This window comes from Haliaeetus leucocephalus, unplaced genomic scaffold (genome assembly GCF_000737465.1).
Source record: "Haliaeetus leucocephalus isolate CR32 unplaced genomic scaffold, Haliaeetus_leucocephalus-4.0 Scaffold1, whole genome shotgun sequence".
In the NCBI taxonomy this organism is placed as follows: Eukaryota; Metazoa; Chordata; class Aves; order Accipitriformes; family Accipitridae; genus Haliaeetus; species Haliaeetus leucocephalus.
This window is the reverse complement of record NW_010972437.1, coordinates 21,239,669-21,267,095: the sequence shown is the minus strand read 5'-3', so window position 1 is coordinate 21,267,095 and position 27,427 is coordinate 21,239,669. Positions and strand designations below refer to the sequence as shown.

General features: G+C 41.4%; 1 protein-coding gene across 1 annotated transcript; it reads right to left on the bottom strand.

Moving 5' to 3' along the window:
* Positions 1-373: 373 nt before the first annotated feature.
* RALB (v-ral simian leukemia viral oncogene homolog B) lies at positions 374-27,427 on the bottom strand. The gene is made up of 5 exons (XM_010568639.1): positions 27,357-27,427; positions 8,112-8,268; positions 6,831-7,039; positions 3,280-3,457; positions 374-1,133 (listed from the first exon to the last, which is right to left on the bottom strand). The coding sequence occupies exons 2-5, from the start codon at positions 8,223-8,225 to the stop codon at positions 1,014-1,016; spliced, it is 621 nt and encodes a 206-aa protein (XP_010566941.1). The 5' UTR covers positions 8,226-8,268; positions 27,357-27,427; the 3' UTR covers positions 374-1,013.

Here is a 27,427-nt window from a genome sequence, read left to right as displayed (position 1 = left end):
AGAGGTAGCATGTATGCCTCACCTATTCCAAGTCATGATTGTGTGATGTGACCCATCCTTACTCAAAGTTTTCATCTTCAGCAAGACAAGAGACAGATGCAGACATTCCCACTTTCCAACATGATCACAAGTGTTCCAATATAAACAAAACCGATGAAATCAACACTTTGAATTTCACTATTCCAGTACCAGGGAGGGGAAGGATGGCAGATGTAGAGTGAGTGTAATTGAGTCTAGCCACAATACATGGAAGAAACCCAGGACATCATTTCAAGGAAATGGTGACAATATTATTCCTTTTGAAGAAAGTCACTTTCTCATCCCATGCCACTAATTTAAGGATGAGAAGACAGACCAGCAGGGAATGCATCTAGCATTGCCTAAATAAGTCTGAATTGAGTCCATAGGCTTGATTCATGAATGCTGTATTGACTAAACAGAACATGGAAGAAAGTTTGTTTTTGACTCTCAAGTGTCAGTTGCTATTTCTTACATGGAGTGTGGTGAGGAAGCCAGCAGATTTCAGTGTAAGAAATATCAGTGACAACTAACAGAAGATGGAGACTCAAACCCTTTACCAGATGTCATCTAGTTTTTCCGCAGTTTGCAACATCAAGGACAGCAGCAACAGTGGAAAAATGTTTGAACCTGAACAGCTGTGCTTGTTAAGGCCAGTAGATGTTCAAGAGAAACATATTCAGAGAAACGTTAGAGTAAACTAGGAAGTTAATATGAAAGTATTTTGTATAACCAAGCAGGAATATTGTAGTTCTGAAACTATTTCTAGTTTTGAAAGATACTGGGAAGACAGAGCCCATTTCAGTTTAAGTAGGCATAGGTTTTGTTGGATACCAGAAATGGTTTCAAAGTTCTGGTTTCACATTTTGAAGGTGTGATACGCAAAGCAAAAGATAAGGGAGTCAATACAGACTTCCTTTCATGAATCCAGCCCTATATCCTTAGTGGTATCTTATCCATGCCATCTGTAGATAGATATTTACAGTTCCCAAGCATCACAGTAAGCAACATCTTTCTTTAAAGCTTTTCTTGTTCTTGCCACTTTTCTTGCCATTCTTGTCTTTGTTTTCTGACATTTTCTTTGCTCTGATTTCTCTCATTAAATCAAAGAATACCTAGGAGGGAAAAATAAAGAAAGATTAAACAAGATCTGCCACCAGAAAACTACTGTATTCAACAGCAAAGAAAGATGTAGCACCACACTGTACCCGATACAGCAGAAGTGAGTCTAGACATAGATCCCAGTGACAAACTCAACATCAGAATTATGTAGCATGTCAAACAGTGACAAGTAGCAGAATCTTACCTGGCTATCAAGTCATTCAACAGCCCTATTTTAAGAGCTTTTTATTGAATATCAGTCTTGCACAAGACCAGCATTCAGAGTTCATGAGAACATTTGTCAGTGCCTAGCAAACATTTCCAGGCAAATCACTCTTGTTAACTATGCAAAGCATTTAGTCCAGTCCTTTCCACACAGTTACAAGCACACTCTGCTCAGTAGTATTGTGCCTGTTTTATAATTAAAAAGCTACAGCATTCAAGTGACAGTGTCAGGCACAAAAAATTCTCAGATTACATTGGAAGAAAGATTCAGAGAAAGTCATTACACTGATGTCTTCTCCAAAATTCTAGCTGATTTCACCCCTGTATGCCTGATGTCTAGGTACATACCACTTAAGATGTAATAGCTGTTTTACTGTAGAGAGTTATTGGGAAAAATTATTTTTAGGATTATAGAATAAGAGCTTAGTGTCACTCTGTAGAGATAGGCTTTTTTTTTTTAAATGGGGAACTACATAAGTGTTTGATTCTTGGAGAAAAGACCATGCTACTGATCAGAAATAGATTAGTTTATCATTCAAAACCCTCTTAAGGGTTTTTAGTCTGCTACAGTGTCAACACACAATCATCGCAATGGCCAATAACTTAACATACACAAAACAGTGCTTATATAGAGGATAACCAGTATGTCACACAAGCTAGCTAGAAAAGACCTATGAGAGCAAGTCTAGAACACCATGCTAGTACACTCCAGACACAGCTACATTGGTGTTAATCCCAACTGATCAGAAAGCTAGTTTAAGTATAAAAGAGCCTAGGCATTTGCTAGTCACAAGACAGCTCATAGGCAAAACCAAGTCTAGGTATTCATGTTTTACTATATCACCCAGTTTATGCATCTGACAGTGACTTTCTAGTAATATTCTGCAAGTCAGAATGGTTCTTTACCAAATTTAAATCATGCCATGTCCTTTATAACCAAAATGTTTCAATTCAAGAGTTTCGAATACACTGTTTTAACCAATAATGAGAGAAATAGAGTTCCTACTAGGTAACTTACACACCAATAGCATTTCCATTAGTAAACTAATATAGACTAGCAGAACAGGAAACTGTATAGAAGAACTTAAGAGTACAGCTAGCTGCAAGTGTTCTTTGTCCAAAGAACAAACTGCTTACAATTTGTAACCTTTAAACAAACACAGGTTACAAAGCCACACCTTTGGAGTCCTTAGGGGGCCCAACAGTAATTTCAGATCATCTTCTGTGGATTAGTGAAGTAAAAAGGCACCCGCTTCTTCAGGAAACCCCCACTACACATAGAATGAAGGGCAGACTTGAAACTGATTTTTCCCTACTACCGGGCAAACACTGCATAGTCACAATTCATTTCTCTTCCAGAATAACCCACCATCACTGTTTGTGCAAGAAGTCAGTAGCAGAAACATGCTGAGAATGACTGTCCTAGATGAGCATGGACAAGTCAAAACAGGACAGGGACACAGCCAGAAGAGTTCTTCTCACAATTCAAAGTTGTCTTGACAGAAAACAAGAATGAAATCTTTAACATCAGCCACACCATACGTAGCTTTGTAGGGAAGGGGGAACAATTTATCAGTGTCTCTACCTTGCTATTTATTGCTGCTATTATTATAGGACACAGCCTATAAACAAAATAACAGACTTCAGGGAATCCTTAAACTCATTTACCCAATTTACTATTAGAAAGCTATCAGTTCAGATACAAACATTTAAGACAATAGCATTAACTTTTACCAGGTCTCTGGCTCCTCTAAGCTAGGTATTTGCTTAAGTGAACACATTCCAGTACGTTCATTCATTTTTTTTTTTTTTATAATCTAAGCTTTCAGAAGCCCAACTGTGGATTTGCTTTTGTCCCAGCAAGAGTCAAGAATTAGTCACTCAGCTACTAAACAAGTAGTAACCATTTAATCGAGCAGATGTCATTTGTCTTACCTTATCTACATTCGCTCTAGTTTTGGCAGAGGTTTCTACATACTGCACACCCCACTCTTCTGCCTTACTTCTAGCCTCTTCTACAGGCACTTGTCTGCGCTCTTCCAAGTCAGACTTGTTTCCCACTACCAGTAAAGGGATTTTATCCTCTTCAGCCTTCACACGCAGGATCTGTTCCCTAATGCATCAGGTATTCAAAATAAAAATATCAGTGTTAGTAGGAGCAACTACTTATCAGGAGTGGATCAAGTGGTCTGCACATTACTAGTGTTTACAACAGTACATTTCCCAACAGTTGAACACACCCTTTAAAATTATTCCAAGTTTAACATATTAATGCTATGGGCTTTACACTAATAAAAGCCTAAGACTTCCACGACAGCAGTTTTACCATGTAGTTAGTAAGTTTACTAACCAGGGTCTAACAAAGAAGAACTGTATGGCAGAAAAGCAACTCACAGCAGAAGCTCACACCTGAATGAGGAAAAGAGTGTAAGTGCCACATTTGCCAACTTTCACCTTGGTATTCAGTCACCATCTTCAATTTCTAGTCTACATCCCACCTCAATATAGGTCTAGGGAATATCAAGGCTTTGCCAAGGCAGTAGGTTGGGAACATGTCATGGTTTAACCCCAGCCAGCAACTAAGCACCACACAGCCGCTCACTCCCTCCCCCCCCCCCCCCCCCCCCCAGTGGGATGGGGGAGAAAATCGGGAAAAAAAGTAAAATTCGTGGGTTGAGATAAGGACGGTTTAATAGAACAGAAGAAACTAATAATGATAATGATAACACTAATAAAATAACAGCAATAATGAAGGGATTGGAATGTACAAATGATGCGCAGTGCAATTGCTCACCACCCGCCGACCAACACCCAGTTAGTCCTTGAGCAGCGATTCCCTGCCCCCACTTCCCAGTTTCTATACTGGATGGGACGTCCCATGGTATGGAATACACCGTTGGCCAGTTTGGGTCAGCTGCCCTGGCTGTGTCCTGTGCCAACTTCTTGTGCCCCTCCAGCTTTCTCGCTGGCTGGGCATAAGAAGCTGAAAAATCCTTGACTATAGTCTAAACACTACTTAGCAACAACTGACAACATCAGTGTGTTATCAACATTCTTGGCATACTGAACTCAAAACATAGCACTGTACCAGCTACTAGGAAGACAGTTAACTCTATCCCAGCTGAAACCAGGACAGAACAGCGTAAGTAGCTGGCAGAGATCACTCTTAATGGCTACCTAAACTTTACACAAAGTAGAGAGCTACTAAATTGTGCTGAACTAAAATGCTATCAACCTTCCTCCTTCAAGGACTCCAAGCAAATATTTGAACCATCAGCATTAACCTAGCTATCCTTTAGTATTCTAAAAGGACCTATCAACATCCAGGAAAGGAGACAGAGTGATGCTGCATGTCAGTCTCGAAGTTTGTGCTATTATTGGAGTAAGACACAGGTTGAAACAAGACTGACACATGCTGCTGTCCATCTAGGACACTGGAAGAACTGTACCAGTCTACAGTTATTTTCAGATTGCTTCATTTTGTTATGAACAAGAGCCAAACTAGGCATAAGCATGGTGCTACACCCCCTCATCCCACTGAGTTACCACACTACTTCAGATGCTTGCACTTTCCATCCACAAAACAACTGAATGTACATAGAGTACATGAGAATCTAAAATAGTGTTAACGCTGAAGCAGACAATCTGCTGTTGCATTCAACTGTACCTTCACACATTTTCAGATCAGAGGCACTGAAAGCAAACACTGAATGCACAGCATCAGCAGGAGAGCTAGGGTTTAAAGACAAGCCCACAGTTCATTCAGTATTCAGCTTTTTCTTAGTTTAGGAATTCTGGAAGTTAGAGGATCAATACCACCAATCTGCAGTTTAGTCTGTGATACCACCCACTCCCCTCTCCTTCCTGGGGAGGGGTTTTCCAAGGAGCTGGCTCCTGCATGTCAGCCTAACTAAATATTCCATTTAGCTAGTTTCACTATTTATTTAGTTCTGAACCATTGAAAAGTAGGAGATTCTCCATCTCAAACTTTTAGGTCCTTCTTGCTCACCTTTAGGGCTAGCACTGCTTTTTCATTGTTTTGTTGTGCTGGACTCTTGAACCAACACACAGTTAACCTAGTTATAGAAGTCTGACAAAAAAACCCAGAAGCTGCCAAGATAAACACTCCTACTCCTTTTCATCCAAAGCCTTAAGCCTTGCGTTTAACCTTATATTTCACTTAAAGCACACAAGCCAAAACTCAGGCTGGGTACTTCCAAGTGTCTCATTTTCTTCCTGTTTTGTGACCGGTATCTGACTTTTTCCTCCATCTTGTCCTAGGAACAGTTCAAGTACTCAGCTTTGCAGTCCTACAACAGTTCAACTGTTTAGCTCCTTTCAGTGCTCCAGTTAGAGCAAACTTAGAACAGCTCTGCTTGTGTGCCCCATGACTGTCAGCCTTCTGAAGTCTAGCAAACTCAGAGGTATTATGTGAAAAATGAACAATATTTTTTGTACCTCTTGAAAGATTATGCAGTTTCCTACTACTGTTGAACAGTATAATACATTAAGAACCTGGACTAAAGTCCTGGAGTGTGAGGGGAGTTTGCCATAGCTTTAAGAAAACCCTAGAAATAGGTGTCTACCTTAGCACCAGCACTTCCATTACCAATTAGTATGTTAACCTTGTACCACTGAAGCAAAATGAACATAAGCCAGACTGATAGCTTTTATTCTGGCAAACATTAGGAACTCCTAACACTTTCCCTATATTTTGGAAAGTTTTACTTCAAGCTGTACAGCTGTCCTAGGGAATCTCTGGATTACCTTCTACACCAAGGCAACAGCTATTATCAAATAACAGTTAGAACATTTGCCCTGAAGAACCTGGCTACATGAGTTCCAAGAACAGAACAATGGTTTAAACCCCTTGTTGTTCTTTTACACTACAAAAGCAGTTTCTGTGCTCAGTCTGGTACTGATTTTTAAATTAGAACTGCTAATCCCAAGAAGAAAAATGGAAGCATTTACTATTACTGTGTGTCTTTCTAGGAATACATCTACCTACAATAGTACTGCTTGGCTGCCAACCCTTGTTTGGCACCAATCCATACCTGAGAGTGGAGGCTAATCCTTCCTTTCCTTAGAGCACCTGCTTCTAGCAGTAAGCAATACAGTGTCTGAAACCTGTCCAAAAGGCAGACTTAATTCCAGAAGTACTGCTCTGAGATAATTAAACTTCACATCCACAAAGACTGAAAATTGGCTTGAATATGCATGTTTTTGGAGTCCAAGAATCTGATACTTGCCTGAAGTCGCTGCTAGCATAATGTACTCCTAAGTTGCAGGCATGAAGACAACTACAGCCAGAGGCTGGATACTGTGGTTTAAGTTACTAGTTACTGAGAGCAAAAATGATTGGGATGCCACTTTTATTGACCAAATGATAACAGACAAAGGATAAAGAGCTGTAGCTTTTAAGAAGAGTTGTCAGAGCAACAGAGGAACCAGATTATCTCCCCCTGCCTGGGAGAGAAACTACTTACCGAAACTCTGCTGTTGCTGTGAAGGATTCATGCTCTGTTATCGAGAAGACTAGAAGAAACCCTTCCCCACTGCGGAAATAGTTATCTCTGATAGCTGCATAATCCTCCTGTCCTGCTGTGTCCAGAATGTCTATCTGAACTTCTTCACCATCCAGAACTACTTTCTTTCTGTAGCTGTCAGCCTTGGTAGGTTCATAGTCTTCTACAAACTGAAGATAAGGGATTAGTGTTTAGAATTACCGTCAAATGGTCTCAGTATTTGTCCATATCCATTCTCTTTCACTTCAATGACATTTAAATTCCCCAAACCCTTCTCATAATTCAGTCAGCTACTAAGTTCCACCAGTTTTTTTAGTTTTACTATAAAAAGCAGATTATTTAAGCACTTAATATATCAAAGAGCCAGTCTGTCCAGTCAAGAGAAACTGTCTTGCTACATGAAACACTGTTCAGCAATTTCAGCACAATTTAAGGGACAAAGATACAATATAAGCTATCAGCAACTTGGTGGCATTATCTAGATCTCCCACTTCAAGAAAAAGCATTGAGTGTACTTCAGGTACAGGCATCTGAAGCTTCAACAGGTGTAGATGACAGCATACCTGCTGCACAATTACACAGGCACATACTTTAGTCCATTCAATATTGATCAGACCCACAAAGCCACTACCAGTTCAACTTGTAGTTCTGTGCTGACAGCACACATCCAACATAGGCTCCTTACCTTTCAACGGCCTTTCTCTCAGCCTCAAAGTACAACAAAAGGCTGTGCGATGAGCCTGATTAAGCTGGCTGGTCTTCATTAATGACTATCTCCTGTTCAGATACTCACATCACTATAGTATGTGTGGACAGCCTATAAATACTAACTTCTGAATTACAGGATCATGTATTCCTTCACATACTAGTCTGGATTGTCAGAAGATTTACCAGTACAGAATAATTTATGCTATGAACATGCCTACTTCATCCCACTCAGAATGAGCTAGAATGCTTACTTCTGACTTCAAACTTAACTGGACTAAAAGAAACTGCAACAAAAGCAAAGTTCAATGCCAACTGCTAACAGAACTGGTAACAGTTCTTCCACTAATAAGCATCAATTTTGTCACCGTTAGCCAAAGTTGTTCCTAGAGGGCACCCTTCCCAGATTCCTACATACTTCTGCCAGTCAGGTCATCAGGTCTTTTGCTACTTACATTTACTTTCCCCATCCCACTAAAAATATTTAGTAAGCTGTATCCATTGGTGCTTTAGAAAAGCTGAACCAAAGCTACTTACCTCATCATACATAAATTGAAGAGTGAGTGCAGATTTCCCCACACCTCCACTGCCAACCATAATTACTTTATGGAGGGCCAAGGAACTCTGGTTCTTGCTTTTGCTGGCAGCCATTGTCCTGCTCACCACAGATGAAGTGCCAGGCAACCAATTAGATCTGCAGAGAGAAGAATCACAGTCACCATCCGTGACATCACGGCAGCATGCAAGTAACACATCTCACTAGTGCTGAAAGACCAGATTAAAACCCTGCCCAACAAGCCTGAAGAATGGGCCATTTCAATGCACTGGCAAGCAAACCATGTCACTGATGTCTAAAGTATGAGCAGGAATGAAGTACTAGAACAAATACCTTCTATTTGTGACAACAGTACCATTAATAAAAGTGCCAAAGGTTTCTCAAAGTAGCTACTAGCTGAACAAGCTGTTCTTATTTGTAAGCCCATCCTACATGACTGCTATCTAGAGCAGTTTCCAAAGAAAAATACCACTGTCTCAAACAACATGAAATTAAGTGGGTTTTATTGTTCTTGTTTTAAGGCTTTACACCTTTCTAAAATATTTCTTTAATGTTGACGCAGCTTAGTTTCAATGTGGAAGCAGAGCTATAGCTTAGATCTGCTTATAGGTAGAAAGATGACTTTTGATCTCCTCTCTATGTAGGCTATGAAAAAAAGCAGAGTTACACAGTAAATTCTGAGAGGAACAAATTGTAAAAGCTTCCAGCAGGAAGTCTTATGACATGTCATTAACATTTATTTTATCTTCTTCCTGCCTTTTGATGCTGTACATCTAATTTGCTTTTGGAAAAAAAAGATAAAATCCTGCTTTATTGCAAGAAAGTCTCAGTTCCTATTCTTCTGATGTTGCAAAGCCATGAAGGAGTAAGCTTCAGTAAACAAGTACTAGTTAACAAGCCTTTGTTTGCATGTTACACAAACCAAGTAATTAAGTGCTGAAGACCTCTTAGAGCAGTGTTGTTTTTTTTTTTTAAGAGTAGCTGGACAGAGTAGTTGTGACAAACAAGCATCAGCCACCCCACTCAGATTAACACAGAGCAGCAGCTCTAAGAGCAGCACATTGCAGACAAAAGCAAAGTGACTGATACAAAAAGATGTGTCACCAGTCCAGATTCCCACACAGAAAAAACATGTATTCCAGACACATCATGGCTATAAGGGAGATACTAGGATAGCAACATTTGTGTCCCCACAGCACAACTAAGGGCCCCAGCTGTTCATACCCTGGCAGAGCACTGCAAGGAGAACAGCAGACCATTTGGGAAACACTGCTGTGGAAAGCAGCTATACCAGCCTTGATTTATAGCAGCACCAATTATTCCAGAAGCACAGAAGCAACAGGCCTAGCAGGAGTCTCAAATCCACCTGGATATGATTATTCCAGAAAGACACTGGAACTGCCACACCACACCAAGTTCTACTGGATGGAAATACAAGGCCCACAGTAGAAGTTAGAGTACTATATTGGGAAAAACCTTCAGGATAACTAGCTGCCCAAAACAAAATTAACCAGAGGTTAAGGCACCATCAACCTACAAATACACCATAGGATTATTTAGCCTGGAAAGGACCTTTGGATGTTGTCCAGTCCAACCCTCTCCCTTAAAGCAGTTTGCTCCCAGTAATCCAGTTTGTGCCCTGCATTTTGAGGTTGACAACTCCAGGACCAGTCTGGGCAACCTGCCCTGGAGTACACTGATGGTGAACTTTTTTCCCTTTGTCATGACCTGATGTTCTGAAAAGCAACAGACTAAGTTCTCATTGACTACTGCATACAAGAACAAACATGCCAATAATAAAGAATTGCCCTCAGGACAGCATTTTCAAACATCTGAGCAGTAGTATTTTTCCATGCAGAGTATTTTAGTTACACCTGTTTGCTACACACACATAGTACAGTAATGCAAATTAATCATCTTTAAGTGTTCATTCTGGGATAAACACTGGTAAGCAAAGACAGATATTTTCCTCTGGTAATCTTCTATATCAGCTCCCTCATCCAGAACACTCCTTAGTACAAAAATGGGATGTGACAACTTCTCAGAGATTCTCCCTGTACAGCGCAAACACACATTTGTGTTGGGAACAGTGAATTCAGCTGTTAACCCAGAGATTTCAAACCAGAAGAGGACTGCAAGCTTGATTTGTAGTTCTTAGTCCAGAAAGACAAGGGGGGGGGGAAGAGAACACAGCTCCCTGCCAGAGGAGTGTAGAAAAATTGTGAAAAAACAGAAGTAGCATCTGAACTCCAGAAGTTGTTACTGAAAGGCTTTCTTTGCTTATGGTCCACATGTTCTACAGATGATAAACTAGAATTCAGCTTGCTTGGACATAGACATCCAAGGCATAAGAGCTACAGATTGACTATAAAATGTGATAGTTTGGGGACTTCAAGTGTTCCAGTAATAACACAGCTTGGTCTTAAGTTGTAGAGAAGTTTATTTTGTCCTACTTCAACAGTAGTCTGGCTTTGACAGTAGTAGATAAGCTGCTTTCTGGAGAAGCCAAGTGACCTTCAGCAACTTTGCAGTTGTAATTGTGACCAGTTCTAACCTTGGAGTATTCCTTTAACAAGCATCCTAAGGTTGCTGTAGCTACTGTATTATCTAACACAAAGCTTTCAAGTTAAGTTTTCTGACAACACAAACTTAGGTCAACTTAATAGGCAGCAGCACTAAGTCCACTATGCTATGCAACATTATTTTACTAACAGCCAAGAGAGAAGATAGCAACTTCCTCCCTCTCAATACAGATACCACATCTTTACCTGGTCATATTAAGGGAATAGCTGCCTTGTAGGTAAAATACTGACTAACTTGATTCAGTATAAGCTCATCAGAGGTAAGTGGAAAGAAAATTTAAATCGTTCCTTCTCCATCCTACCTCAACACCAGCCAGTAGAAAGTGCAAGGTCAGCCTTACAGTATTATCCGACTTGTAACCAAAGTATAATATTAAACAAAACCCATCCAATAGCATACAATTTCACAGTTTGATTGCATCTAAAGCTAGCCCAGCTCTTAATGCCCAAGGTACTTGACCTTCCCTGCAAAGCTGTTACAAGTGCCACTTGAATCTTTTAGAGTATCAACACTACATGAACACTGAATGCAGGAGTCTGCTCACAACACAACCCCTATGTTGTATGTCCTCAGTGAAATCCCTGAAGCTTCACACAAGGCATCTCTTCTTTGGTGGCAACAGAGGGAGCATGGTCCCCTCCAGCCCCAGAATAGCCAAGCAGTACAGAACAAAGCAAGGCTGAAGCAGTGTGGCACAGGATTGACACAGGCAGTATCAGTGCAGAAGTACCAGTGTTTATAAAACAGGCTAATAGCACATCACTGGTTCAGAAAGGGGCATGGTGAGATTTTGATAGGAATATTCTAATAAAGCAAGAGAAGTCACTGGAGCTAACTGTTTGTTTACTTGCATTTCTACCTCTGCAGCCCAAGAAACAGTTTACGCACCATGGTTCAAAGCTCACATCTAACAGTTCCTTGAGGTTAAAAAAAAAAAATCAATTAACAAGTGGAAGCTCTCTCCCCAGTCATCTCTGACTAGGCAAGGATGAATTTTCATCCCATTCTGTGATTAAGCATCCCTGAGGCAGTCAAGACACAGACATTAACTCATCTGTTCCTTACAGAAAAGGAAGTCTTGAGAAATCCAAGCACCTCTCAAAAAACTAGGAGTGTCTATAAGAACCTGTGATGACTGCAGTTGCTTCTAAAACATTACTCAATTTCCTTCAGTTTAAGGGAATGTAAATTTAAGGCCAAGACTCTTACTACATCTGTGAAGAGCACGCTCTGAATAAGTGTCCAGACAAGTCACCCAATTCTGTGATACGTATTTCCTCCTCTCCCATATTGCTCTTCACTTGCTGGAAAGCAAACTGTACCCAAACAACAATAGTTACCCTCCTCTGATACAAAGAGAAGCAATCCAGTCAATGGCAGTCAGTCACCCTGTTTAATTTCAATCTGTCATATTACCCCCAGGTTTAATGACACCACATTGAACTTTGTGTGGTAAATGTCATAAGCCGTTGAAAAAAAAAAAAGGAAAGAACTTCTGAAAGATTTTTAGGGAAGGTTTTTCTGGTTACAGAAGTTTCATCCTGCTTCACAATAAAGTGATATGCAGAGCCCAGGTCAGGGCATAAACTTTTTCAGGCAGTCTTTCATCTTTAAGAAATTAGAAGTAATTACTTGCTTCATCTGCTTTAAAAAGATAAGATTAAGCCATTGACTTGATAGCTCTGGATTTGTTTTATAATAGGTTACACAAAGCCATATGCACAATAGGAGCTTTGTGGTGCTAGTGAAAGATGCTCTTCAGACCAAGAAACGAAGGTTACACCAGCAGACAGGCTGGCCACATGAAGCACAGCAAGATCTACAAATCAAACCACCATAGTAGTTACTAAAAAGCTGTTTTGATTTAGACTTCTGAAGATCTGTACTTGGCCACAGGACTAATGAAACCATGCCACCCTCAATATAAGAAATCTGACCCTAAGCTCACCAACTATTTCAGCCTTCCCTTGTTTTACATGTTTAGATTCTAACTTCTCCAGGTTAACTAAGGCCTCCTGCTGTAGAAGAAACCTGCACAATGTTGTGTCATTCTTGGCTGGTCCCTTGAAACTGAGCACTTCAAGGCATTTGTTTATAAACAGCTTCATAAACTCCAAATTTAAGCATCAGTTTGCTATTTATCCATCCTCTCATCAGCCTAAACAGTTGAGCTGTTCAGAACATTGTTAACAAACAGGACTGGTTTACTTAATGCCAAGATTCAGAGACCATTACCAAATAACTACATGTATTTCAAACCAGATTGCACTTTTACATCCCTTTTTACTTCACCTGCATTAAGACTCCACAGTTGTACAGTCACTTAAAGAAAGGAAAAAGCACTTGTCATTTCACAAGAAAGCAACCCATTTTGCTACAGCCCACACAGATACATAGAAAAAAAACATTAGAAACTTCACTAAGTCTACCTGTTTTCCCACAAATATTCTGTTACTATAATAAAAAAATTCTAGACTCCTCCAAAGGCTTTAATTGGAATTGCTTCTAGTTCTTCCAATTCAGTTTGAGATTTAAAACTGAAATAAAGCTCTAAGCTCAAAACTGCTGAGATCAGCCCTTGTTTTCTCACTGTGCAGCTGATATCTTTGGACATTTCTTTTCATTGCTATCCTGCCACTGAAAGCAGCCATTCTTTGGATTTTAAAGCAGGATTCTAGAAACCCTTAGTCCAATAGCTTGACAGAGGGGCTTTGTTAAACCCTTCAGATATCTACTTTTAAAGGAAAATCTGGGTATTCAACCTATTAAAGACTTAAATATGATGTCATCAAAAACAAGCACCAAAAGGACAAGGTTTTGCAACAGTATTTTAGCGATCCTCATTTATCAGAAAATGAATTCGAGGCTTTGAGGTGTTTGGTTCTGTGATATGCCCACAAGAATGCAGTCACAGAAATTCCCTGGATCACGAAACTAATTAACAATCTCACTGAGCTATGAACTGTAAGAGCTCCTCAGCTGTTCTGAGGTTATCCAGAAAATATTTAAGTACTGAAATTCCATTAGCTTTCAATGGACTGTAAATGCTCCAACTGGTAATTCAACTATAAAAAACCAGTTCATTTGAGATTAAGCGGCATATTTAATGCTACTGAAAATTTTAGGATATGCAGGCTAAAAATAATGCTACTCTATCTTCTTTTGCTGTGCTAATATCTTACCTCTTGGCATGACTCCAGTTACCGGTTTTCAAGCTAAACAGAGATTATGATGTTTGGCAGAAATTCCTGCTTGGGATGTCTTTGTATCCTTTCCCATGTACTGCTGGGTGTTTCTACCTTCTCAGTTGTGGTTATAAATTTTTCTGGGCCATGCTTAATCAGATCAAGGAATTCATTCAGCTTGAGATGTCTTGCAGAGCAGGTTGGAGCAGCGGTTTCACAGCCCCCATTTATACTGCCCAATGCTGCTACCACTATCCTCTCCCTTAGGCCCCTCTCCCTTGCCCCTGGCTGTTCAAGCCCATCTTCTCCTGTAGCAGAGCTGTGCAGTGTGTGTGTCTGACTGGGTCTGCTAGTCACATCAGCAATGCCACATGCCTCAGTGCCAGTGCTGATGTGAGGGAAGTAAAACAGTTTGTACAACTGCAGCCAAAGAAGGTAGAACTACAGCAGCCAAAAGGTTACCCATATTGCTGCAGAAGCTGGGAAGTTCCCTGATCCTGTTCACACTACGCTCCTTAGACAAGTGTGCTGGTGCAGCCAACACCCTGCTGCAGTATCTGGACTGAGCACTGGAGTGAAACCCAAGCCTGATGTTTGCTTTTGGTAATCAGGCATTTTCTCTCTGTGTAAGATCTGTTAGTAGATTTGCAGTTGCAAAGATAAGGACGCTGAACAGGAAACTAGAAATGGATTTGGAAAACTTAATACTTTATAACATCAGGAGGAAAAGTAAGAATTTAGGGCAAGGAACTACCTTACTCTGTATGCATGACAGATATACTCTTTTTAGGCTGGATCCTTGTTGAAGAAGTGACAGGAGCCATACCCCTAAATGTTACAGGAAAAACTGCAGAATACATTATTTACTTGATACACTGAAAGTTACAAGCTTACATTACACTAGTTTCAATCAGAATTAATTACTAATCCCACCCAAAAAACCATAATTTTATGTACATTTAAAGACACTGGCTGTCACAGCTACTGTCTAGCAGCAGCTGTACATACACTGATAGTTAACAGACACAAGAAGCAAGCCCAAGACAAGCAAGTTCACAGCGTTGTAGCAGTTTAAGGTTAAACCAGAACCTAAAGCCAGACCATGATTATTCCCCATCTCCTGCATGTCCAGGGAAAGTATGAGCACAAGTTGAGGAACAGTTTTAATTCAGGAATTGTATTTCAAATTAATCTGAGTGGAGTGTTAGCTTCTAGAAGAAAGACTGCAGCCTGCATGATAAACTTGTATTGCAGAAGAGTCCCCAAGACTTGCTCATCTGGAGCATACCATAAGCAGTATAAAAGCAGTATTTTTAATGTACTTATGTTCAGGAATCCTCCCTGCATGCATGCATGACAAAGCAAGCATTCCACACAGGGACCCAGAAATCACACTAAAATATTCTAACACTATCAATAGCATCAGACATCTAGCCACTGGATGCCAGCCAGTTAAGATTAAGAATCCCTACTAGTGATCCTAAGTCTTCATACCATATCTTACTTTGCATGCAAATGTGTGGAATAGTGAAAAGTCATCTTCAGCTCTCCACTTAGATTAAAATTGTTCACTAAGATCAACTGATCTGTAGAAGAGTGGACTTACTATAAAAAGATTTCGAGTATTTTTCTGACATATGCAGTTATGTAGATTAAGACCATGAAGAATAGCAGACTCCCAGATGCCTTGCTACTTTAACTGATCATTACCCTAGCAACCTACAAAGTCTAGCACATTGTTCTTTGCAACAGGTTATAGCCAGCCTTGGACAACTCCGCCTTTTAAGGCTATCTTCAGATCTGGATCACCAGAATAGTGATCTATTTTAACTATGAAATACCTGTTTATATTCAGCACATTGCCTCCTACCATCCTTGCCAAGCAGAGCCCAACTTTGCCTACGAGTTTTCGGAGATGCATCATTATAGCTCAGAAATCAGGCATTTACTTACTAGAAAAAATTCTTTAATATATGCCCTCTCACATCATTCAGTAGTAGATTATTCTTTACAAATGTCGTGGTTTAACCCCAGCCAGCAACTAAGCACCACGCAGCCGCTCACTCACTTCCCCCCCCATCCAGTGGGATGGGGGAGAAAATCAGGAAAAGAAGTAAAACTCCTGGGTTGAGATAAGAACGATTTAATAGAACAGAAAAGAAGAAACTAGTAATGATAATGATAACACTAATAAAATGACAACAGTAGTAATAAAAGGATTGAAATGTACAAATGATGCGCAGGGCAATTGCTCACCACCCGCTGACCGACACCCAGCCAGTCCCCAAGCGGCGAATCCCTGCCCCCCACTCCCCAGTTCCTAAACTAGATGGGACATCACATGGTATGGAATACACTGTTGGACAGTTTGGGTCAGGTGCCCTGGCTGGGCATGAGAAGCTGAAAAATCCTTGACTATAGTCTAAACACTACTGAGCAACAACTGAAAACATCAGTGTTATCAACATTCTTCACATACTGAACTCAAAACACAGCACTGTACCAGCTACTAGGAAGACAGTTAACTACATCCCAGCTGAAACCAGGACAACAAATAGACAATATTTTACATGTTAGCAGTGTTTTCAAGGTAATAAATCACCTTGCTTAGAATAAGCTTGATGCCCAACAAAAACTGGAACTAAATCCTATCCAAGTCTGCAGCAAGGCTGCATACTTGAATGCAACCTTCAAAGACTTAGTCACAGTAAGGACTCAGTCTGAGCATCAGCAGATTAGCAGTTTAAAGCAACCCTTTAAACTAAAGTCATATCTTATGCTGAACTGAAATACAGGCAAATACATACATATCCCTGTTCCTAAGGCACTTAAATAATCTGGGGGGTTTTTTGTGTTTTTTTTTTTTTCCTTTTAGAATTGCCTTAGAGTAGAAGGGAAATAACCAAGTAACTTGTTTCTGGTCAGTAGCTAAGTGAAGAAGAGAAAGAACTGCCCTTAAACAGTACTTTTAAGGTACTGCAGCACCCAAAAAAAAAAATCACTTATATCAATGTTTGACTAAATAAGGTTGCAAAGGTCATGACAAAGTTAATACTCTTATCAGCCAGGTAACAACTGTATCAAGAGATTATCATTGCATGTAGGCATCCCAACACAGTACTGCAGCCACACACAGTCCATAAAGCCTCGCAAGTCATCTTAATTAGAGCTTGAATATAGACACTGGAACGAAAGCCTTATTTCTGGTACTTCATTTTGGTCTTGGGGCATCTTTACACAGATCTGTAAAAAAATGCCCATTTCATTACAACTATTCTATTTTTGTCACAGGCACAGAGTGTTTAGGTAGGCATCTCCATTTCCCAGCCCAATAAAGCAGTGCCTGTTTTTTCCCCCCTTAGCCTTTATGACTACAAAGACCATTCAACAACAGAGGGAGGAATTATGGAAGGCAGCATTAAAGACACTATTATAATAAGAGGAGAGAGTTACACAAGAGCCTTTCCAATTTACTACCAAGCTAAGACTATACTGTGATATCAAGTTGATTCCTGCTTAAAGAAAACACATAGCTTATCTGAAAATTGAGCCCAGTAAGTGGAAATGCAGCTACCTGGTTGTGCAGTAATGCATTTGTACAACTGCAATCTGCTAGTCACCTATGTAAGTGGTTCTTAGAAACTAATGTCAATGACACTAATCCAGGTATGTCTGTACTAAATTCAGACATACTGAATGCATACAAAGCATTGCAAACACCTGCAAGAACAGAAGCTAATGGTCTTCTCCACTGCTGTTCCACTTTATCTACTGAACGATACTATTCGCAAGGTCAACTTCTCTAGGATATGATGCACGAAATTAGTGTACAGAGTGCTCTACCCCTACAGTCACGAGGCAAGTCATCTCTACCCAGACTTCCTCATGGAGGAAGGAGATGAACTGGCAGTTTCCCCTACAGGATTCCTTATAGATCCAAATGGTGATCAGAAGAAACAGAGACAACATAATGGTGGGAAAACTGCCAATACTCCAGCATGCATCAACTTTTCTAGGGAGAGTACCATAAAAATCTGTGTTAACAAAGTCAACTGTAACATTGCTCAGTTTGTATTCATGCTGCTACAGTGTCAGAAAGTGCAACTCATGACTCTACCAAGGCACAGAGAGAGACCTAACATGATACTGTGCCTCTGTGCCTTCAGGATATCATCACTATTTGGAAGCCTGAATTTCTGTCTTGGATGCAGCATCAGCTCCAACGACACTGACGAACACACAAGGAAGAGATAAGAGCAACAAGGCAGAGAGATCTAGAATTATCCCTCCTGATTAAGTACCCAAGCAGTTTGGTCCCCACAACACTGCCAGTGAGAACAGTAAGGAATTTGCACAACAGGCATCTTTGAGGATTAAGAGGCTACCACACTTGAGAACCTTTGAAAAACAATTTAAAGCAGTGTCTATAGAATACTCTGCCTTTTAGAGTTGGGTTACTCCATTCACTTTTGCACTCTGAACTAATCAAAGTGAAAGTGTCCTTTTAAGTCCACAGAAGCTGTGCAGCAACTGGGGCCATGTTTAGTATGTTTCTTACCTGTTCTGGTCTTCAACTGTAGAAAATGTCAAAAGCCTTTGGTGTGCACCTCTGATATTAACAGTATGGTAGAACTGCAGTTTTAATATTATACCTGTCCTTTTAGATTCTAATAGTAGCCTTGCACACTTCTTGCTTCATTGGGTACAACCCACCAGCTCTGCTACGTTATAGTAGCATCCTGTCACACAGGTATCTGTCCCCATGTCAACAGTGATGAACTAGATAAGCACAAAACATGCTGCTTCCCTTCCCTAACTAGTAGGGTCACTTCTCTTCACCAGAAGAGGTGGCAGGTGCATCAGGCTCACAAACATTACTCACCCCCACAATGGGGGCATGCAACACCACCCTAAAGTGAAGTTTCTCCTGAGAGGTGAGGTACCTCAGGAAAGGTCCCAGTCCATCGCAGTCCCCCTAAACTCTAGCACAAAAGGTTTAGTATTTAGAGGTAGTTACAGGTCAATGCAATACAGTTATTAAAATTGCCTCGTTTCACAGATAGCACACAGAAGCATCAGAGTTATATAGTTTTATGGGGAAAAAAATAAGAAACCACCATCCCATTTTCCATATTATTCACTGCAGAGCAACTAGCAGATTGTACAGAGCACCAAGCAGAATAGATTCCTTATTTCAACAAGATAGTGTTACCTGAAGTGGCAGTCATAAGACTAGTGCCATTACAGCTAAAAACACTTCTTCTGTAGGGAGATACCTAGCCAGACCTCTCCGAGTATTTTCAGAAAGCCTCCAGGTCTAGTACTAAAGCCCAGAAGACACATTGCAGACAGACTACAGAAGAGAAGGATCTACCACACCACTCTACCCTAGCAAGAACTTGCTAGGAAACCCGGTAGAAGTCTTCTACAAGCACAAAGACTGAGCTAATACCATTAATCAGTATTACTATGCTAAGAGTTTGTCACTATGGTGTAATTGTCTAGCTGCCTAATTACTTCAGGTGAATTATGACACCATTTCTCACACTAGTCAATTAGGCTTACACCAGAAAAATGACACTTGGGCAACTGAGTCATACAACAGCCTCATTCCCATTGATTTGCAAAGCATATTTCAACTATGCTTCCTTTGAAATCTCATCCATGCAGAAGCATGCTCATCTGTGACACACAGCGTACACCAAGTCCACTAAACCACTGCCAAGAGATAAGAACATGCTTCAGATGGTTAATCTAATACTGATTTTTTTATCTGATCTCTGGGAGTATAACAAATACAACAGACAAGTCAAATATCTGTGCTTAGGCAATGTCTTAAGTGGCACACAAGTTCAAAATAACCCAAGATTCAAATCCTACAGCAGTACAAGATTACAACACAGTTTCAGTTACTTCAGTGGATAACCTGCAGCTGTATAATCAACAAAGAAGTTGCCACTAACATTGATCTAGCAAATTTTAACAAATACCAATTCAGCCATAAGCATGCTACAGAGTTGCAGGATTTAATTCTTCAGCTCTCACCAAATGTTACCCAGCCAAGTCTCCTCCCCTCATCCTTCCCCAGTGCTTGAGCTGTAAGAGCTAGCCCACTGGTCTTGCAAATATGGCACAAGACCCTGCAGACAGACAGGTCACAAGCTGCTACCACTGCTCCCCCAGAAGATGGATCTCACTAGATCATGCTGTCTCCAGTTTCCCCAGTGAACTGGGATAAATTAGAAGACCAAACACTATTTGGTTTGGCTTGGGTACTACCAGCAGAAGCGACTGTCTTGTATGTCTGCCCATACAATTATATTCCTTGCTCCTAAACAGAAGTTAACATCTCATATTCACATCTCCATTTGGGGAAATGTAAGCCCCTGTTGTGCTCGCATTTGATGGAGGTAGGCAAGTAATAAACCCCTGCTCTGAGTTATGGAGTCTCACCTCCCCAGAGGCACTGGGGAATCATCTCCCTGTAGACTCTGAAGGTACTTCCACTATTTTAAGCACTTAACTGAAGGGTTCACAGATGTATACCATGAGTCACTAAGCTCCCTCAATCAGGCACACCACAAAAGTGCCAAGCACTGAACCTTTTCCCCATCTTTCAATCAATGCATTTGCATGTTAGAGGCACACACAATCGAATCCAACAGGTGTTAAAAACTCAGATTTATTCTTCAGTAAAAAGTTAGTTAGAACTCCAGTAACATTTGTAAACCACAGGCTCAATGATGTCAGGGGAATCAGTACTACACAGCCGACTTAAGAACTCTTCAGTTTTAAAATGACTCAAAATGTACATATCGCTCACCTAAAAGATAAGGGCTCTCAACCTGCAGGAGTTACCTCGGGCAGCATCCCGACCCAAGGGGGAGTCCCCAGCTGCAGACCCGCTGCTCCAAGGAGGACTGACTTTCCCAAAATGTCCCCCGGCGGGACCCCGTTTACACCCTTGTCGAATCTGACCTGTGGTCATTTTAATCCCCATTGGCCAAAAGGTCACTTCAGTGTACCTGGCACACCTCGACTGGTCAGTTCAATTTTCAACCTGCAGCCTCCAGGGTTTGTTGGTTTTGTTATTCCCCCCCCCTCCTCCCTGCCTGGAGAAGTTTCATTTCCCGTCAGCGGAGGGGGGTGTACTGCCACATTGCATCACACAAAGCAGCAATAGTGACATCTAGTACTTCAGATAACTACTAGTTATCCATAACAGCTGCTGCATTAAGCCACCTTTAAACAGATTTCCTCACTCCAGTTTCCCCAGTCAGGAAAAGCAAATACCATACCAAGGTGTTCTGCACATACAAGAAGCTACCTTTCTACTGGACTAAGAACAGATGTTTTCAATAACAAAAAGGCATGTAGTTTTCTAGTTTACTGTATTCATATATTTTATATCAAAGCCAAAAGCAGTATTTCTATTTTTAAATCAAAACTGGATTATTACACCAGTACAGGGGTCACATGCAATTTCAGTATCCCTACTGTAAGTATAAAGTTAATAAAACTAAAAAGCTGTGGAGAGTTTCCCTTATGGGAGAAGTGTTATCCTTGGTCTCCCTCGAAGAGAATGCTCTGCCTACCACTATAAAAGCATTTACAGCCAAACACATGCTCTCCAACCACAGAGCCTCCAGAGTGCTATAAAAGGAAGAGTGGCACAGTATAACACACTTGTTGATAACTCCGGTTTTGGGTGGCAGACTGTTAACTCAGAACCACTTGACTTCAACACAGAGAAATTAGGACACATTTAGTTCAGGACACTTCCCTTTATGACCTAGCAAGTGACAGGTCACATGAAAATACAGAACCAATGCAGAATATAAACTATACCTTTATCCTTGTGTGCTCTTTGAGACACTTCCTCCCTCCACAGAGCACATTATCAGAATAAAACACTACTATTCTGATACATAGCCAGCTTCTCATAGCTCTCATGCCTTTCCTGGGAAATCAGCACAACAGGGTGCTTCTGTACACTAATGCACGCAGCACAGGGAACAAACAGGAGATGCTGGGGGTCTGTGTGTAGCTGCAGGGGTCATAACCTCACTGCAATCACACACATGATCTAGGATAGCTCTCACAGTTAAGAGTGCTGCAGTAGATGGCTACAGGCTCTTTAGGACAGACAGGCCAGGAAGGCAAAGCAGGAGAGTTGCCCTTCCCATGAGAAAAGCAGGTATGCATGAACCTCTACCTAGCAACAGATGACAAGCCAGTTTATGGGTCAGGTTTAGCAGAGTCAGCAAGAGGGCTGGACTAGACAGTCTCCAGAAGTGTCTTCCAGCCTCAGCAACTCTACAACTCAAGTCTGTGCCCCAGCAACACAGTTGCTACAAATCTTATTTGACCAGGGGAGTCTTTGGAAGTGAAAGGCCTTTTTGACAACTTGCACAAGTAGGACAGCAGACCTAAAAAAAAAATAACTTACAGCAAGTCCTTCATGACTAACACTTAAGTAGAAACCTTAACTAATATTTATTTACAAGAGTATAATAGGAGGCATGCTCATCAGATCATAGCTACCATTAGAAGACAGGGACATTGGACATACCTAAGGAGAGGGACATTGGACAAGATCACTGCTTGATCCTGGTTTTACAAACTAAATGAAGATAAAGATGTACAGTATCACCACTGATCAGCCTACTTATGTCTAATAATTTTTTTAATTAGTTTCTTTCCATTATAGCTTCAGAACAGATTAAACCCATAAAACCTACCTTGATTTTAGTTTGCCTTATGAGGCAAAACTTCAACATAAATTCTCAGTGAGCTTGCAGAATTGTTTAAAAAATTAAATTGCTTCCTAAAACATGTTTTGAAAATGAGAAAGTAGAATGAGAAATAGCACCAGTTAAAAGCACACATTTCTGCCTTTTGAAAGACCATTTCCTTAAATTGCTTGGCTAGCCTATTTCATGATATGGTAGATAAAAGCAGAAGGCTGCCATAAAAGTCAGTCAGTGAGACTTCTTGGTGACTACACTAATGAGAATTCCTTACCTACTCAAAATGGGATCTCACAGTACTCCAAGAACACCAAGTAGCAGAAGAGTACCATCATGGGGAGGAGTTTCTTACTGCAGCAGCAGTTTAAATACAAAGGCTGTATCAGAGATCACTACATACTTGAGAATTAGTTCATTCTAACCAGGGAGCAGCTTCCCCAATTAGCAAAATCACCTCTTTTCTGGAAAGCTGAGGCAACTGACATGCAGCTTGATCTAAAAAACACTTGACTTGTTAAATGTCTGCTTTAGAGTGGTGCCCAAGACAGTGCCCTGCTAAGCAGGGTAGCACTAACCTTACAAACAAACTCCTTTAAAAAAAAAAGCCACTTTAGTTAGTGTTCTGCAACATGGAGTCCAGAGTTCAGGTAGCTCCTACAATTAAACTTTTAAAGTCCTTTGTCGTGTTTTGAGTATTATCCTGTAATGCAGTACTCTATAATAGTCTTATCTGTAAGGTAGGATTTTTTTGTTAAACCTGTGATTTAAGCCACTAGCTTGCAAAAACCCCCATTATCAATATTAAATCTCAATTAGAAACATTCTTTAACATGTCCACCTACATGAACAAAACCATGCCCAAAGCTGGGGCTAAGTCTAGGTCTCCAGTACTCTTCTGAAGAATGATCTTCTTCACTATATGTAAGACACATATAGAGAGTTAGAAACCAGAGAAATAACAGCACCTGGATAACTCCACATGTTCTCAGCTTCCCAGTTCTACACTTGGACTTCAGGTTAGTTCTGCCGCATTCCAAATTTAAGAAGAACATATTAAAAACTCCAGTTTTGTTACACTTCTAGTGGCCTGAAGTATTTCATACTGATCACATCAACTGACAGCAACACTAATTCACAAAGTAACAGTTGACAGGATTAAGGCTTTAACAACCACTTATAATCCAGGACTGATTTTTTGGTCTTTGACTTGTGATCCTGCAAAGATTCCTAATCAGGACTGCATTTCCATTAAGTCTCATTCCCATAATCAACCATTATTTGCTCCTTTCTCAGCCACTTTGGCAAGTATTAGGAAGGCTATGGGCTCAGGGTCTCATATAAAACAGTTGAAAGTGACTGTTCTAAGCAAGCACTTTGTCACCTCAAAGATTCAATTAGCTACTTACACAGCAGCCTAAATAACATTCTCGTATTACATGACTTCATGACTCTCATTTTGACAGGTCTTAAAAACCACATTTGCACATCTCAAGCACAAGAGACAAAACAGATCCTCTAATATTACTATTAAAGCAGTATTTGGAAGAACACGAAGAGACGAAGCATGAGTTATATAGACTTATCTTGCTTAAATGACAAGACAACTTGATATTTCTGGGGCAGGCATGGATGAAAGTTGCTTAGTCCCGTTTAATGGGCTAAAAGGAGCTACCAACAAAATGATTGCTCTTTGGCAGCTATTAACAAATACTTTTTTAATATCTGCTCCATAGCCTCTTATCAAGAGGCAGGTATCAACTGTATCATAGAACAAAAGTCACAAAATTGATTATTACCACTAGGAGAGTGAAACAGACAAGCCTGTTTCTGACCTTTCCACTCCACACAGTAGCAGGTAACAAGTAATGGAACCTTATCAACACTGCTCAATGGTGGTGCAGAATAGTTACCAGAGACATAGGGGTAGAAGGTGGATGAAGAAAGAAAACCTAAAGAACTGAAGGTTTTTATCAGCAGGAGATTACTTCCAAGTCAAGACAGAAGAAGAGTTTGAGAATATAGTTGCTATCCAACCTGGCTGATAACCAGGATCAGCATCTTTTGTAAGTCAATCACGCAAAAGTTACTTGAAGTCAGGCACACAGGGTGTGAAAAGGAGCAAGCACCCACGTTTATCTACTTCTGTGGCCTTCCCAGCCACTGCTTTTCACTCAAACCCCCAGAGACCACTACTCCCATCCTGAGCTTTTTGCTCCAGGCACAAGACATCTAGTGACCTTAGGCACTGTTTGTTCGTCTTAATACTGCTATGCACTTGCATTCCCATGAGTGCTTACTGCCCATCTGTCATGAGAAACAGGCTCCTTCAGTACCTCTGCTGAGAGGCCACTAATTCAGATGAATTCATTGTGTAATAGAAAGCAAGTCACTTAGTCACATGGAGTTTGAATCTAGTTAATAAGAAATTATCAAGGTAAAGTGCCAGTATCCACTGCATGGAAAGTGAACAGAGTTTACAAAGCAACAGGACAAGAACAAACTATGAACCTGAGTCCCAGATCATGACGTTACAGCTTGTTCTGCTACATCACTTGGCCACTTCTGCTCTGTTCACAGGACACTTCTGTTGCTTATGAAGCCTGGACCACAACACTTCCCTGAGAAGCAAGCCATTTTCTCCAGCATTTGGTTAAGTAACATTTGGTTCTTAATTAGTTAAGTTGCAGCTGAAAAAACTTAAAGCCTGAAAGCAGCATTAGATCACAGGGCCTATATATCACCCAGGATTTCAGCATACACATCCAAGTTGTCTAGGCAGTGTCCCATTAGTACTGCCTACATTTGATCAAAATGTCTCAACTGCTCTTCTACCCAGATATCCAGTACCACTGCACTGACAATTAGAGACAAGTTTGAGAGTTTTAAAGGGTGACTTAGAAAAGGTATTGTCTGGTCAAATTAAGCTTTCAGTTTAGAGTTTTTGTAAAGCATTCCAGCTAAATCTTTAAACTAGACATTCCTCTGCAGCATATACATAACCCCAGTGAAAATAGGTCAGCTTCACTTTTCTCCAGGCATGCAAAACAAAATCAAGTTGGCCTACTCCAAAAGAGGTGTACAACAATTTACTACTAAAAATCAAATATAGGAAACTTATTTACAGGAGTAGTCTGAAAGCTTCTCTATTTCTTAAAATATTTAATACAGGAAGTAAATGCAAAAACTTTTACCATGGTAAATTGGTATCATCTGATCATAAGCAAAAATCTAAGTTCCATAAACAGGGGCCAGAAGTGATTAAAGCTGTAGATAAAACTTTTAACAAGTCTGCTATAACGGAATAAGCTGTAAAGATGCTATTACCAAGTAAGATTGAGCTGTTGCTATTAAATTCTCTACAATAAAGTTATTTTCAGCCTTCAAGCAACTCACTTGCAAGAACCACAAGACTGGTTCCCAGTTGTTATTTCCTTCTCTCAGCTTTGATAACTTCAGTTTGGGGCAGGGGGGTGTGGGGACAGTTTAAGGTATCTTAAAAAAAAAAAAAAAGACAGCTTTTCCTGAAAATCACAGCTCTGAAGATGCCCTTGAACAGACAGGCACTTCCCTCCCCCTCACAAGAGAAACAAGGATCTTGGAAACCACACAAGTAATGTTTGGACAGTTCAACAAACAAAAAGCTACCCAAACTGCAGACTTAAGCTCTGAAAAAGGTAAGGCTGGTCCTAGTGCAGGTACAGTCTCCCTGCTCCCTTTCCCCCATAAAAACACCCAGGGTAGTCAAGACTAAGTCTCCTGTTCTAGGATCTGAATTGATTCAACAGGACTCCAGCAGAAAGACGAGTTAGGCCTCCAGCGGCTGTTCAGGAAGCATGACTGGGCTGCTCTGTCTCACCACCTCTCTCCCTGCCCTTCTCCAGGTAAGGTCACACTCGGGCACCACCCTTCTCCTCCTACAAGATATACACCGGTTAGGCTGTAGGGAGAATAAAGAGCAGCACGTACAGAGCCCAGCCAGATAAGACAAGATCCCTCAGAAACTCCTGGATCAGCTGAGACCAACAGCACCTCAACCCCTCCGCTTAGCTCGCAGAGATGAAACGTTATCACTTATCCCAGGGCAGCAACGGGAAGGCAGAGAAGCCTGCACAGAAGGAATTCACCAGAGAAACTAAGACTCAAGGCCAGCTTCTCCTCACCCTTCCCCTCCCCCGAGCCCCACTTGTAGATACAAGCCGCAGCAATCACCCAGCTCCGCGAACTCCACCTCAGCCCCAACGCCGCCGGGACGCAGCAGAAGTAGCCAGACCCACGAGAGAGGGGCTGCAGCGGAGCCTCATCTCCCATTCCGGCTCCCACGCAGGCCCGAGGGACACAGGCTACACGCGAGGCACCGCTTCCCCCACGCCCCCAAAGCTTCCCGCGGCCGAGGAACCGCGTCCCGGGGCAGGGGAAGCCGCCGGGCTCTCCTCGCCCCACACACCGGGGAGGAAGGAGGCTGCCCCGCTCCCCCCCCTCCTCCACAGGACGAGGGTGAACGGGAAGGAGGGGGCTCAGCCACATCCCCCGGCCGGCGGGCCCAGGCCCGCTCAGGCCGCGGCCACGACCCGGCGGCTCTCGCCTCCCCTCACCCTCACGGAGGGAGCGGGGCCGGGACAGCCGAGTTCCCCACAACCCGGGGCGGGGGACGACGGGGGGACCCAGGGTGACTCCGAGGCATGTCCGTCCGTCCGTCCGTCCCTCTCACCTGGGGGCTAAGACCCGGCTCCGCGCTGCGGCTCCAGCCCGGCGCCGGGCTCCGCTTTAACCGCCGCCGCC